This window comes from Triticum dicoccoides, chromosome 4B, assembly GCF_002162155.2.
Source record: "Triticum dicoccoides isolate Atlit2015 ecotype Zavitan chromosome 4B, WEW_v2.0, whole genome shotgun sequence".
Taxonomy (NCBI): Eukaryota; Viridiplantae; Streptophyta; class Magnoliopsida; order Poales; family Poaceae; genus Triticum; species Triticum dicoccoides.
In genome coordinates this window covers 523,295,841-523,311,688 of record NC_041387.1, presented here as the reverse complement: position 1 = coordinate 523,311,688, position 15,848 = coordinate 523,295,841, and the positions used below count along the sequence as shown (strand labels likewise).

The window sequence follows — 15,848 nt, the reverse complement described above, 5'->3', positions numbered from 1 at the left end:
TTACTATTGGAGTTATGACTGTCTTAATGTATGTTATTTTTTAGGTCTATTATTTGGATGATTTATTGGGAGAGCCTTGTACCGATCCCAATGTTACACCACGTGTAACTCATATTACGAGGAAACAAATTTTGAGTCTAATTGAGCAAGATAAGATAGTGATTGACGGCCTTGAATCATTTGGTGCTTTGCCGGTCAGTAGCTCAACTATTTTGTGTTCTGCAATGCTTTTCTTTCATCATATCTTCTAACGTATGTTAATCATTTTCTTTTCTTGTTTTACTAGTTGAGGAGTCAGCAGGGCACTTGCTACATGGAGGGTGCATCCCCATCAACTGATGTCCCTCCAGCACATAGTTCAGCTGATATCCACGCTTTCCTACTTCAAACTCGTACCATTCACCCGTTGGTGTCATCTGCAATTTCATCTCACTTCTCCAGAAACGAGTCAAGTTCTCTCCTAGTTTGCATGGAATCACCTATCCATTCACCAAAATGGTATGAACAATGGATGTTTGACTAATACTATAACACTAAAGAGTAAACTTGATGGCTTACCATTCTACACTTGAATCGTCTTGATATTGTGAGCGGAAGTTGAGAGAAACCAAGACCACGAGCACATATTTCTGTAGAGTACTTACATACTTGGCACACTCTCTCCTGCTGAAGGTCAGCCATTGTGAATGATTCAGATATGCTACCATTGAACTATTATATATAGCCAAAACCATCAGACAAAAGTATGACCCCAACGTGAGTTTGGGTACATGCAAAACCACCCAAAACGTCGTTGGCCTTTCAATTTTTGCTACAAGACCTCGCTAGACTGAATCTCTATGAAATATTCATACATCTTGCCACACATACCTAGAATATAGGAACACACTGGTCAGCTATAAGCACCCGGTACTCATTAGGTAAAATTACGGCATCTGATATCTGCACCATGCCTTCACGCACAGTGTAGGTGGCACACATGCACACTAGTCAGCTAAGCACCCGGTACTCATTCCGTAAAATTACGGCATCTGATATCTGCACCATGCCTTGATGCACAGTGTAGGTGGCACACATGCACGAGGTAAATTTCTTGCATGCATGAGGTAATTAATACTTACGGCTCTCTCATTTCCTTCACGGCACAAAGATGTTTTCCCTTTGGCTGTAATATTACTCCACATCTTTTCCTTTCTTACTTCCTACAACCTGGCGTGGGAGATGGGATGGAGTGACGAATAGCGCGACCCTATATATATATATGACTCCTCTTTTATACTCCTAGGCGTATGTACTCCCACCCTACTAAATGGCCCAGTCAATGGATTAATTAATCTAAATATTAGTAAGTAGCGTTGCATGCGCAAACAACCTCCAAGATTGTAGGTAACCGGTGCATGTTATCCAATGGAAAGTACTTTTTTTTCATGAGGGAAAGTCTGGTTTGAACGCAAGTAGTATGTACCCTTTTAATCTTATTATATACCATTTATATCTCTTCGGATTGGGAATGGAGCGTGTAAAATATAGAACTTTTTCATCTACGTCATGCTAGCAGTATATACCTCGTATGTGTTCTAATATATTTCAAATGGGTGGTGGACGATATATACCCAACGACATGGAAGACATATGCTACATTTTTTTTTGTGAAGTGGTATGTACTGCCTTTCTAAGTAGTAGTATATGCTAAACTTTTTGAAGGAGTATATACTACAAAATTCAAGGAGTACGTACTACCATTTTTTTCAAAGAGTATGTACTGCCATTTTTTTAAAAGGAGTATGTACTGCCATTTTTTTGAAGGAGTATATTCCAACAAAATACTCAAGGAGTATATGCTGCCATTTGTTTAAGAAGTATATACTGCATTTTTTGGAAGAGTGTGCTGCAGTTTCTTTCTGAAGAAATGTATACTGAAATAAGTATATATACTGTATCAAAAGGAGTATACATATATGTATTCATCAATTGTCAGAACAATTATTATACTCATCTAAGAAAAGTAAGTTCATAAAAAATCAATTCATATGCATCAGGAGTACATATACATCATCATTTTTTTTGCAGAGAACATATACTCCCTCCGTCCGGAAATACTTGTCATTGAAATGGATGTATCTAGATGTACTTTAGTTCTAGATACATCCATTTTCATCCATTTTGATGACAAGTAATTCCGGACGGAGGGAGTACATCATCGTCGATAAGAAACATGACTTGATTATATGGGTGCAAAAGAAGCTGCCAACTGTTTCTCGTGTGTACGTACTAGCAAATTAATGTCACGCACAAACGATGGATCAAACAGGCACCATCGGTAGCTAGGAGATTCACGGTGATTCATGCGTTCTTCAATCTGACATCATATTTCCGCGGCGTGTGCTAGACTTCGAGAGAGCAAACCCCAGGGGGGGCTGCGACACTGCAGCTGCAGGTGAGATCGGGCGAATTGGATCACTCGTCGCGCATGCATGAAACTCCACCATGCATGGCCAGGGTCGGCGTCGGCAGTGTAATGCATCCAGAGACATACACCATCTATGTACAAATTAGATCGGATGGCATTAATTCAATGAAGTGCACGTAAATACAATCGGATGGCATCCCTAATTATTTACCAGAATTTGGAATTAAATTCATACTAACCGTGAACAGAAGAAAATCCCAAATCTGGATTTGGACTATTTGAATGTGGCATATGGGCATAGAAGAAGGCATCCTCATGTTCGATTGACCCTATACAAATTAGACGAGAAGAAGTTGCCAACCTGTACGAGGAGATACAACACTGCAGTGTAGTGCCACATACCAGATCTGTGGTGGTTCCCGGCGTAACCTGAAAGAAGGAAGAAGAAGAAGAAGATCAGCCGGAGTGAATGAAGCTCTACGAGAATTGTTGCCGTCAGGAATTTATGTACGTATATGGTAGTGAGACAAATCGATCAGGTACCTGGCGTGTGATTGGTGGGCTTCAAAAGCATCTACTTGCAGTTGAAGAACTTGGAGCAGGATTCAACATCAACAGAAAAAGAACAAGGCTCCGCTGAAGTGAGTGCACCTTCGATCTTATTTCATCCATGGCCGCCGTGCCGAAAAAAACCCTGGTCAGTCACGTCAGCGCCATTGGCCGTTGGAAGATGGACGTCTCGACCGAGCTGCTCTTGGCCGCCGCCGCCCATCCATGTCAGGCCGCGTCCCCGCCGATCTGTGTGATCCACGGCCGCAGCTGGACGCCAATGAAACATGAGGAGAGATGGATAAGCAGTCAAATGGATAAGGTGGTTCGATGGTGTTAGAAGGGAGAGAGAGGATTGGTGGAATAGTTGTTGTATTGCTTGAGCCTCGTGGGCATATATATAGGAGTACAATGATCTACTTGGAGTACAAGACAAGACAGAACAAATCCTAATCTATCTCGTCTTTCCTAATAAACATTATACTCAACAGATGGCAATTATAAAAAGAAACAGAAAAATCGGAGTAATGACCACGGTTTCGGTTAGGATTTTGCATGTATACGGCCCGAAGGGTTGGTGCAGCCACGGGGACGGCCTGGAGCGGACGGCCTCGGGGCAGCGATAGACCGCGGGCCGCGGCACTACGGCCCGAAGGGGCGACGCAGCGGTGACGCGTGTCGGTGCAGCCGGGAGAAGAACCACGGGGCGGCGGCGCTGCGGCCCGACGGGGCGACGCAGCGGCAGCCCGTTGCTCGATCGGCGAAGGGGCGCGCTGAACTCGGAGACGATCTTCACGGGACCCGCGGAGGCGCGCGTAACTGACGGGCCAGGTCGGTCGCGCGGCGTAGATGAGGCGGATCGCGGCGGTGAGCGGGTGATCAAGCCGATCGCGCGCGAGGTCGGGACGCCGCTCGGTCGAGGCATGATGGCGGCGGAGTCCAAGATGAAGCCGGCGGCGGCTGGCGGCAGGGCGGCTATGATTGGACGCCGCATGGCGCGAGGCCGCCGGGTCGGGGTGATGCAGGAGTCCCGGTCGGAGCAGGGCGGTGACGGCCAGCGTAGGTCGACGAGCGGGCCGGCACGCGAACGACGGCGGTGAAGGGTCGCTGCATGACGCGAGGCCGCCGGGTCGGGGCGACCGGCGGGCAGACGCGCGGACGACGCGCGAGGCCGCCGGGTCGGTGAAGACGCCGGTGGAGTCAACGCCGAAGTCGGAGTAGAGGCGCACGGGGTCGACGGCGACGGTGGGCGACGCAAACCAGATCACAAAGACCGGAAAACCAAAAAGTAGACGCCGATCAAAGCGACCGGCGAGAAAGAGAAAACCCAGATCAAAGGATCGGGAAAAAAGACTCTCTAGGGCAGCCGGCCAACACGGCCGGCGGACGAACCCTAGGTACGGGCGGCGCGGCCCCCGGCGGTGGTCATGGAGGCCGACCGCCCCGGGGGCGGCCCGCAGGTGCGGAAGCGGCGGCGGTTAGGATTTAGGATCGACTTGCGATAGATACCATGTTACTCCCTCCGTTCCAAAATAGATGACCCAACTTTGTACTAACCTTAGTACAAAGTTGGGTCATCTATTTTGGAACGGAGGGAGTAGAAGGGAGAGAGAGGATTGGTGGAATAGTTGTTGTATTGCTTGAGCCTCGTGGGCATATATATAGGAGTACAATGATCTACTTAGAGTACAAGACAAGCCAGAACAAATCCTAGTCTATCTCGTCTTTCCTAATAAACATTATACTCAACAGATGGCAATTATAAAAAGAAACAGAAAAATCGGAGTAATGACCACGGTTTCGGTTAGGATTTTGCATGTATTTTTCTCTTCCAAAATAAAGCGAATTAGGTAGCGCGAGGGAATGAGCGAGCGAAAGAAGGAGTATGTACTGCGTACTAACTTATTTTCCTATATATATATATATATATATATATATATATATATATATATATATATATATATATATATATATATATATATATATATATATATATATATATATATATATATATATATATATGGACTGTTATAACTGGCAACTGTGTGACAGATTGCAAAAGTACCATACCACCCCCTCCCTTCGATCCCGCCTCCTTTCTCGAAAGGACCCCTCCTGGGCATCCCGCCTCTTCTCTCGAAGGAACCCCTCCCTTCGATCCCACCCCTCCCGATTTTCTGCGAACGAACCCCTGCCTTCCACCCTGCACCTCTGGAACGAACCCCCTCCCGATTTTCTGGGCCGCCGGCAGTTAAAAAATAGACAAAAATGGGACATCAGAGGATCGAACCCAGACCCTCCCATACTAAATGGGATGAAATTTCCAGCTGAGCTAGCAAACTTTAGTGAGTAGACACAATGTACATGCTACTTGTATCTTCCTGAGACAAGATTGAACAAAAATAAAAGACTGTGATCATTGAAAATCCAATCTGGTAGCTTTACCAGAAAATTACCGTGGTGTCTGTACTTATGTTATCAGGTATGGATTTTGTATGTTATCAATTATCGGATATGTGGTTTGTATATTACTGTATTATTTTCACATAAGTTGCCGGCGTATGTTTTTGAACAATTTTCCTCTTTTTGGTAAAAAAATTACCGCAATGTTTGGATGTAAGTTATTGGGGATGTTGTTCGTATGTTAGCGTTCTATTTTCACATAAATTATCGAGGTATGTTTTCGACAACTTCTTTTCCTCGTTGGTCAAAATTAACGCAGTGTCTGTATGCAAGTTATCAGGTATGCGATTCGTGTATTACGGTGTTGTTTTCACATAAATTATCAGGGTTATATTTTTCAACAAATTTCCCTTAGTCAAAGTTACCGCGTTGTTTGTACGTAAATAATCGGGTATGTAGTTTGTATATTATCGTGCTATATTCGCGTAAGTTTTCGGGGGTGTTTTTCCCTGGTAAAACTTATCATGGTGTTGCACGTAATTTATGAGGCGTGTGGTGCATAAAATATCATATCATACACATAATAGTTACCGGATATGTTTTAGTAAAAAAAATTCTAAGTCCAAAAGGTAATCAGGCATGGACTATGTAAGTTACCATGGTGTTTACACAGATATTATCAAGACATGAAAATCTGAACTTTTTTCAAAGTTATCAACCTTTTGTTGGGGTCAAAAGTTATCGTCCGATACTAACAAAAGTCACCAATATTTTTCATATGTTGTTAGCAACAAAAATGTATAGCTAAAATGCTCTCATTTCATCGGTAGTTACCAAACGAGCAACAATTGTAACATCATATACAGCTAAACAAAACTCTCATTTCTTATGCCTTCAAAAACAAAACCAATCGATTTCTTTGTAGCAGCGATGCAAAATTCAGCAGAACAAGACCAACAAAGATCATCCTTTCTATAGAATAGAGGAACATAAGGTACTAATGTACTTTTTTTTAGTAGAACAAAAACGATATGCTATTTTCTACGTATATTATTGGGTATGCGGGTCATACATTACCGTGCTATTTTCACATAAGTTATCGGGGTATGTTTTTCAACAACTATTTTCCCCTTAGTCAAAGTTACTACGCTGCTTTTACGTAAGTTATCGGGTATGCAGTTCATAAATTACCGTGCTATTTTCACGTAAGTTGCCGCGGTATAGTTTTCAACAACCTTTTCCCCTCTTTGGTCAAAGTTACTGCACAAGTTATTGGGTATGTGGTTCGTATATTACCGCTATTTTCAAATAAATTTAGGGGGGGGGGGGGTATGTTTCAACATTTTTCCTACTCGGGTTCAAATTTGCATGATGTTATCACCTAAGTTATCAGGGCTGCGGTGTGTATATTATCATGCTATTTACACTTGATTTACCAGGTGTATCTTTTCGATAATTTTCTTTCCCATGGTCAAAGTTAACATGATGTTCATACGTAGGTTATCACGTCTATGGTGCCTATATTATCATGCTATTTACACAAAAATTATCGGAGTATATTTTCAACAATCCTCTCATGGTCATAGTTACTACGGTGTTTATACGTAAATTATCAGGTATATGGTGCATATATACCATACTACTTACAAAGAATTTATGATGGGTATGTTTTCAGTAACTTTTTCTTCGGATCTAAAAATATCCCGATGTTTGCACCTACATTACAGGTCTGCAATGCACATATTACCGTGTTATTTACACAAAAGTTACCCTGGTTATTTTTTCAACAAATAGAAATAGAATATGGATATGGTTAATATGGGCAACATATGTTCATGACACGTCAAGCAGAAATGAAATAAAATGTAATTTTGCTTGTTTAGAATGTCATGCTAAGATGCTAACCCAGGTCAAGTACTCTCACAACAAACATTCTGGTGTGAGCATGTTACTTTATAGAAGGCTAATGGAGTTTCTGCATATGTACTAGATGAAAAATCTCACTAGGCAGCATTATATGGTTCCTTGAACTAGCAGCAGGATGGTCTAAGAAGGTCACATCCAGAACAGAGCTTGGACTTTGAGTTTCTTGTTCACAACATAAATATAACCCACCGTATAAACTATGAGCTAATCATGTGCGCGTCGAAGATAATCAAAACTGTCGAGTATTGTATGAATGGCTCATGGCTGAACTGAATCATGTCCAGATGTGGAGAAGAAATCATACTCAATCAGACAAAACTATAAAATTTTGGAAAAAGAACAACAACAAATAATCTTGATTATGTTCTGTTCTGTCAAGGCAGATTAGCAATACATCATAATAATGTGGTTATTCCACTGATATATGTGCTACATCTGTGCATATATATCAATCATTTTTGCACGCGGGGATCCAGCACACTCAGGCGGCTTATTCTCTACTAGCTACTCTGCTAGTACATCAGAATTCAGAAAAGCACCCACCTAGAATTAGTTACTCTGCTAGTACAACAAAATTCAGAAAACTCACCTACCTAGAATTCAGATCTTACCTAGAATTTATATCTTACGGTTGATGTAATGGAGGGTTGCAGCCATCACCTGGACCTATCAGTCCACGAAAGAGCTGTCTAGCTTCCGCACCTGCACCTTCAGACGAATGCTGCTATTGTATAGGGCGAGCAGGACAAGGACGAGCTCGGACATGTTTACAAGGAGGAGTTTCCTCGCTCACCTCAAAAGGAACAAGCAAAACAGGGACGAGCATAGATGGGAACCAGAACAACGACGATCTCGGAGGTCAGCTCAGACAAGGAAAGCGGCCAAGCCAGCGGTGTACGAGCGAAGCGGTTGTGAGGTCGAGGATGAGCGGCGGAGTTGAGATCGAAGTCGAACGACTGGGCGTTGATGGAGAAGTCTACGGGGACGACCGACCCGGCCGGCGGTGAGATTGAGGACGAGCTATAGGATCGAGGTGGAGGAATACAGAGTATTGGCGACGGCGGCGAACAGGAGTTCCATCTTATCACGGAATGGTGAGAGAGGAAAGGAACCGCTTGACTTTGGTCGAACGAATCGGTACACGTTCACTTCGCGGTGGCATGCATGCGTAAATATGTCTCTACTCCATCTTCTCCGTTTCCAGCAACCCAGTGGCGAGATCGCGACCGTACGATCAAAAAACTGATGGCATCCAGCTCGTGCGTCGGATTCGAAATGGACGGCATCCAGGTGGTGTGGCGTTTTTGCAATCCGTCACAGGGTTGCCAAATACATATTTCGTATATATATATATATATATATATATATATATATATATATATATATATATATATATATATATTCAAATGAATGATTAACATTTTTAAAATTGCATTAACAAAAGAAATCATATTGCGCTAACAATTTACGAATATGTGGTGAATATTTTTAAAATTTTGATTATTTTATAATATATGTATTTATGATATTTTTCAAAAATATAAACAAAATGAAGAAACAAACAAAAAAGGGATATACGTGTACCTATGTGATTATGGGTTGGCCCATTTAAGACAGCGCAGAGGCGAGAGGAATGCTTTGTCTCACTATAAGCAGGAGAAAGCAGCGCCCAACAAATACGTTTGACTTCACCAAGTCTCCCTTTCTTTGGTCGAAGGTTTCAGGTCAAAGATCATTTCACCTATCTATTGAAAATGCAATCATGCAAAGAGAGGTGCTTCTTCCTCTTCAAGTTGGAAGTTGATAGAGTCCCTCACCTAGAGTCATCTTCGGAGGAAAATCGATAGCCTAACCTACAGGAGTCAAAAATGAAGTGAGAATTTTCATGTCTTTCAATTCTCGCACACATCGTCATATTGGAAAGTTATGGAAGGAGACCCATCAGGAGCTGTAGGAAGATGTGGTGCTGGTTGACGCAGTGGTGCACCAACGACGCCGCTTGGATCTTGCGAGCAGGAGTTCTTTATTAGAACGTCTGCAGGCAAAGCCTGAAGGAAGACTGTTATCCCCTTGGCCTTCTTCCTTTTTGATGAAAAAAAATCGACATCTCAATCTCCGAAAGTGTTTTTCTTACCCAGGTATCACCGGTGTGTCGCCGCTTGGCCTTTTTATGCCACTGGCACTGGTGGCGGGAAATCGATGGGGAATGGCGGGAAACCAATTGGGGAGTGGTGGGGAAACGGTAATGTGTTTGGATATACAACGCCATTAATGTGGAAAACTTAAGAAAGAAGGAAGCGCGAGCTAGCACGACGTGTGCACAGTTCTTACCCACGGGTGCTAGACGGTTGACTAGAATTGCTTTAAATTATTCATGGTTCGTTTGGCCTTTTTTATACATTATCTGAGTTTTCTAGGTATTTAATGTGCATAATTCAATTTTGAACTACAGGCACTTGCTACAGTGCACCAAAATGCGTAGAAAAATCTAGTATGAAGTAGGTTTTGAGTGCTTGTTTCGTGATTTATCTATCTATGCAATCATGTGCGAGAGTTATATAATAAGGAATGGTTTGAGTTTTGTTGTTTTACTTTCTTGTTTCAATCTTAATAATATTAAAAGTTAATATGCTATTCTCATGGGAGTAATGACTTCACATATAAGAGGTATAGTTATAAAATTTATTGAAGGGTAACAAACATAACATTGGTCATTGCTACAACGCATGAAAGAATAATAAAGGAAGAGAGGTTTCATATATCCTCTAAAACACTAAGCTCCCTAATTTTGGAGAGCCCACGGTCAATTGAAGACACATTGCTGAAATGGGCAGCCGATTTTGACTAGGTCATACCCCCTGGGCATTTACTGTTTTCTGGGGCCAGATGTAAGTTGCCTGATGTTGTGGCCTTTCTGGTCATTTCCCATGCGGCGTCGCGGCTGGGGGATTTCTTCACTGGCCGCATGGCCATCGATGGTCGGTGGCTCGTGCGGCAAGGAGAGGGGCTGGGGTGGCCTTAGGCGTGGTGGGCGACATTTGGAGCTTCTGGGGCGAGCGTTTCGGTTGGCCCCCCTCTTTCCGTTCTTGCTGCTGGTGGAGTTGGACCACCGCAGGTGCTGCTTGTGCGACTGCCTGGGCGTCGCTGATGTGGGCATTCGGTAGGGTGGCGATGTTCCCCGTTCCGTTCTTGCTGCTAGTGGAGGTGGTCGGCCGCATGTGTTGTGGGTCATATTGGAGCTGCGCGGACGCCAGAGGGGGCCGAAGCTTCTGTCCCGGTCGTGCTACAGGTGCCGTCTCTGGTCGGTTCGTTGGGGGCGGCCTTCTTCGTCGGTTTCGTCTCTCCTGCGCTGTGGTATACCATTCATTCCCCTTTGTTATTTTTTCATACAAATGGAGTGTTGCTCGGATGTGAGTCGCATGCTCGGATGTGGTGCTTGGGCTGGTGGAGGTAGACTCGCCCCTGGGATTATGAGCCGGTGACAGACACAGTCAAGGGTTAGAGCATCTCCAATAGATGGTCTAAATTTTGACGGTCCAAAACCAGAGATGTAAAATTTGGACCGCCAAAAAGTGCGTTTTGAAGCCCCGAAAAAAGGCCAACTCCAACAGATGGTCTAAATTCATGGTCCAAAAAAGCAGCTCCAATAGATGGTCCAAATTCATGGTCCAAAACCGGCCAGCAGTCGCGCGACTGCTGTTCAGCCGCTGTCTAGCCACTGTCCAACCGCACATATTGCATAAAACATGTTTTAAAACAACATAAAAAAATTCATGTCCACAATATCAAATTATTACATAGTTCTTCAGATCCAGGAGATGAAATGCAACACAAATACAGTATAGTTTTGCACACTACAACATAGTTTTGAACAAACAAATAATGAATCTATGCGGATCTTTCGCCATGCCATTTCCAATGCTCTTCCATCAAATCTTTCTGGAGTTGGTCATGCACTTCGGTGTCTCTAATCTCGTTGTACACCTTCATGAAACGTCTGATGCGCTCCTCTTTGCGCATGGGGTTAGCACGAATGCCCATCAACTGATAGAAGTTGTAATCTTTTTTTTTCACGCTCGTTCTCAATGATCATGTTATGCATGATCACGCAAGCGGTCATGATGTACCAAAGGATCTTTTGATCCCAAAATCTAGATGGTCCTCGCACAATAGCAAATTGGGATTGCAAAATCCTAAGTGCCGTCTCAACATCTTTTCTAGCCGCCGCTTGTGCATTATGAAAGACAAGTTCTTTCTTACCTTCAGGTTTTGCAACCGGCTTGATGAATGTACTCCACCTCGGATAGATCCCATCTGCAAGATAGTGCCCATAGTTGTAGGTGCGACCATTTGCTTCGAAGGTCACCGATGGTGCTTCTCCATTTTCTAAGTTGGCAAAGAGAGGTGACCGGTCGAGCATGTTGATGTCGTTGCAAGAACCGGGCATACCAAAATATGCATGCCAAATCCATGTTTCATGATCAGCAATTGCCTCAAGAATGATAGTGGCATCCTTCCCACGACCCTTGAATTGTCCATGCCATGCTTTTGGACAGTTCTTCCATTTCCAATGCATGTAATCCACAGACCCGAGTATGTGGAAACTCCCGAGCTTTGTTCATCTCCAAAAGCCTCTGAGTGTCCTGAGCATTGGGTGCTCTCAAGTACCGTGGACCGAACACTTCTACCATAGTTATTGCAAATTTCTTGACATAGAAGATAGGAGTGCTCTCTGCCGTCGCCAAGTTGTCATCAATGTAATCTGCCGGAACACCATATGCCGCCATGCGCAAAGCGGCAGTGACCTTCTCCTCAATGCTATGGCCAAGCAGCCCGGTGTTGGAAATATGCCGTAGAGGCAATAATAAAATGGTTATCATTATATTTCCTTGTTCATGATAATTGTCTATTGTTCATGCTATAATTGTATTGACCGGAAACCGTAATACGTGTGTGAATACATAGACCACATCATGTCCCTTAGTGAGCCTCTAGTTGACTAGCTCGTTGATCAATAGATGGTTATGGTTTCCTGACCGTGGACATTAGATGTCATTGATAACGGGATCACGTCATTAGGAGAATGATGTGATGGACAAGACTCAATCCTAAGCATAGCACAAGATCGTGTAGTTCGTTTGCTAAAAGCTTTTCTAATGTCAAGTATCATTTCCTTAGACCATGAGATTGTGCAACTCCCAGATACCGTAGGAATGCTTTGGGTGTATCAAACATCATAAAGGTACACTACAGGCATCTCTGAAAGTGTTTGTTGGGTTGGCACGAATCGAGACTAGGATTTGTCACTCCATATGACGAAGAGGTATCTCTGGGCCCACTCGGTAATGCATCATCATAATGAGCTCAATGTGACTAAGCAGTTAGTCATGGGATCATGCATTACGGAATGAGTAAAGTGACTTACCGGTAACGAGATTGAACGAGGTATTGGGATACTGACAATCGAATCTCGAGCAAGTAACATATCGATTGACAAAGGGAATTGTATACAGGATTGATTGAATCCCCGACATCGTGGTTCATCCGATGATATCATCATGGAACATGTGGGAGCCAACATGGGTATCCAGATCCCGCTGTTGGTTATTGGCCGAAGAGCTATCTCGGTCATGTCTGCATGATTCTCGAACCCGTAGGGTCTACATACTTAAGGTTCAGTGACGCTAGAGTCGTTATGGGAATTAGTATGCGGTTACCAAATATTGTTCGAAGTCCCGGATGAGATCCCAGACATCACGAGGAGTTCCGAAATGATCCGGAGACAAAGATTTATATATGGGAAGTCCTTATTCGGTCACTGGAAGTGTTCGGGGGTTTATCAGTATTGTATCGGGACCACCGAAAGAGTTCCGGGGGTCCACCGGGAGGGTCCACCTGCCCCGAAGGGCCCTATGGGCTGAATATGGAGGGGAACCAGCCCCTAAGTGGGCTGGGCGCCAACCCCCCTAGGGCCCATGCGCCTAGGGTGGGGGGGGGACCCTAAGGCCATGTTCAGTTGACAGGGTTGTGGAGGGGTTTTGACAGGGATTGAGGTGGATTAAATCCTCTACAAGTCAAATCCCCCCCAAATCCCCTCCAATCCTCTTAGGGCAGGGTGTAACCGAACAAACCCTAAAGGGGGCGCCCCCCTTGGCTTGGGGGGCAAGCCTCCCCCCTTAGCCCCCCCCTCTAGATCCATCTGGAGGGGGGCGGCCCCTCTCTTCCTTGCCCCTATAAATGGAGGGAAGGTGGGAGGGCTGCCGCACCCTTCCCCTGGCGCAATCCTCTCCCTCCCCAACACCTCCTCCTCCATGGTAGTGCTTGGCGAAGCCCTGCCAGAGAACTGCAAGCTCCACCACCACGCTGTCGTGCTGCCGGAGATCTCCCTCGACTTATCCTCTCCCCTTGCTGGATCAAGAAGGAGGAGACGTTCCCAGGCTGTACGTGTGTTGAACGCGGAGGCGCCGTCCATTCGGCATTAGATCGGATCTTCCGCGATTTGAATCACCGCGAGTACGACTCCCTCATCCGCGTTCTAGTAATGCTTCCGCTTAGCGATCTTCAAAGGTATGAAGATGCACATCCTCTCTCTCTCTTGTTGCTAGAATCTTCTAGATTGATCTTGGTGTTCGTAGGAAAATTTTGAATTATTGCTACGTTCCCCAACACCCGGCACATTTCCTTCTCTGCTCGAAGACTGGATTATGCTGCTTCACGGAATTGCAAATGCGGAAGAACAAGTCTTTCGACATTCTGAAATGGCGTCGAAAGTAATTCTCCGGAAAAACAGGTGATTATGTAAAGTAGTTGCGCACCAACCGTTTGTGCGCATCAATCTGTTCTCTCCGAATGAACGCACGACCATAAACTGAACCACCGTGCTTCGATTTCTTCCTCTTGTGCATGGACACTAGCATAGCAATCTCCTCTTCTTCATGCAAATCAAATTCCTCGTCCGACGATGAATCATCCACGAAAGAGGAGTCAACCGAGCTCATCTACAATGCACACAACCACCATCAAAACATATTATCCAATCCCAAGTTAAATCATCAAGTTTCGTCATTTTTTTTACCCTTGCAGAATTCCGTCGAACACCTTGTGCGCGCGGCGGAAGAAGATGGATGCCGGTTGGATTGGCTGCTGCTGACGGCTGAGGTCGGCTCCGGACGACGGTGGTGACAAGAAATGAGCTTGGAGGCCGGCCAAGAGGAGCTCGGCGGGCAGCGAAGAATAGTTCGGCAGCCGGGCGAAGGGCTTGGTGCGGCAGTCATGCGCCCGGCGCAACGGCAGTCGACAGGCTCACAGCCAACAGGGAGGAGGTCGGCGGCAGCCTAAGACCCGGCGGAGGCCTACTGCGGCAGTCGGACCGCCGGAGGCGCCGAATCCTGCGTCGGCTGCCTCCCGATTCGGCGGCGTCCGGGCGGTTGCAAGCCGGCTATCGGCGAGGGAGGCGACGGGGGCGACGGCGGTGGAGGGCGGCGGCGGGGATGTGGGGTGGTGGCGGCGCTGATGGTGAGGTTTTGGGCGGTCGTGGCGGCGGATTCTGATCGTCTGGTCTTCGGGAGGGCAGACGGGCGCGGACGGGAAAGGAAAGGAAGTGGTGGTTGGGCGTTCGCGGGCGGCGGCAGGTTTTGGACCAGATGCACCTCATAATGTAAATTTGCACCGCGAGGTGTTGTATTTTACATCACGAGGAGGACGCGGTTGTCACACCCTAGCTAGTTCATGCATTAGAGTGTTGCATCATGTCTATTTTTCTCAACAGAAACTTGAAATGGGGATGACAGAACCCCCAGCCCCCTCTGAAACCAACTAGGGTTTACTAAAAATATTTTCAATGAACCTGAAATGCCCTTCTAAAATGTCCATCATTTTTGTCTTGGTTCCGAACCTCGGCCAAAGGTGATGCACAGTTTTCTGGGTCATCCTAAGGTCTTTGAATTAAATCATAAGTATTTGATTTTGGGCATTTAAAATTTATAAAATATTTCAAATGCTCAAATATTTCCAAACTAAAATGTTCCATGCTGTATATATTCCAGCTAGTGGTCATGAGCAGTTTTGGAAATTTAGGAGTTGTCTAGGTATTTTTAATAAGTCCACAAACCTACAGAATAAATAAAAAACAGAAAAATAGGGAAAGTCTTATCTGGCGCTGCCTAGAGGCCCACCTGCCGGCCCAGCCCAGCCACCGCTCCAGCGAGCTGCTTGGCTTGGCCAGGCAGGCAGGCAGCTGCTCGACGGTGAGCACAGCATGCGTGCCACGCAGCTGCCCGCCGCCTCGCCGCTCCCCTCGTCCAACTGATGACGGGGATCAACCCCTCTTCCTCTCCCCGACCTCGCAGACACCAGCCCCTTTCCCCAGCTCCTCTTCCTCGCTCTCCCGAACCATGGCCGACGCCACCGCAGCCGCACCATCGCCGTAATCGCGCTCTCCGTCGTCCTTGTGCCGCGCCACCGTGTCCAGGAGCTTCGCCGCCCTCCGCTCCTTCGAACAAGCCGAGCCCCGAGCGCTCGCTTGCCCTGAAGCCACTGCCCCGACCCCGTTCGACCTCGC

The 15,848-nt window shown here is 45.6% G+C and overlaps 1 protein-coding gene across 1 annotated transcript; it reads right to left on the bottom strand.

The window, feature by feature from the left end:
- Nucleotides 1–2,006: 2,006 nt before the first annotated feature.
- Nucleotides 2,007–3,280, bottom strand: LOC119293818. Its single transcript, XM_037572169.1, has 4 exons — nt 2,954–3,280; nt 2,813–2,839; nt 2,650–2,739; nt 2,007–2,541 (listed from the first exon to the last, which is right to left on the bottom strand). Exons 1-4 carry the CDS (start codon nt 2,982–2,984, stop codon nt 2,366–2,368), a joined length of 324 nt encoding a protein of 107 aa, XP_037428066.1. The 5' UTR covers nt 2,985–3,280; the 3' UTR covers nt 2,007–2,365.
- Between the last annotated feature and the right edge of the window lie 12,568 nt (nt 3,281–15,848).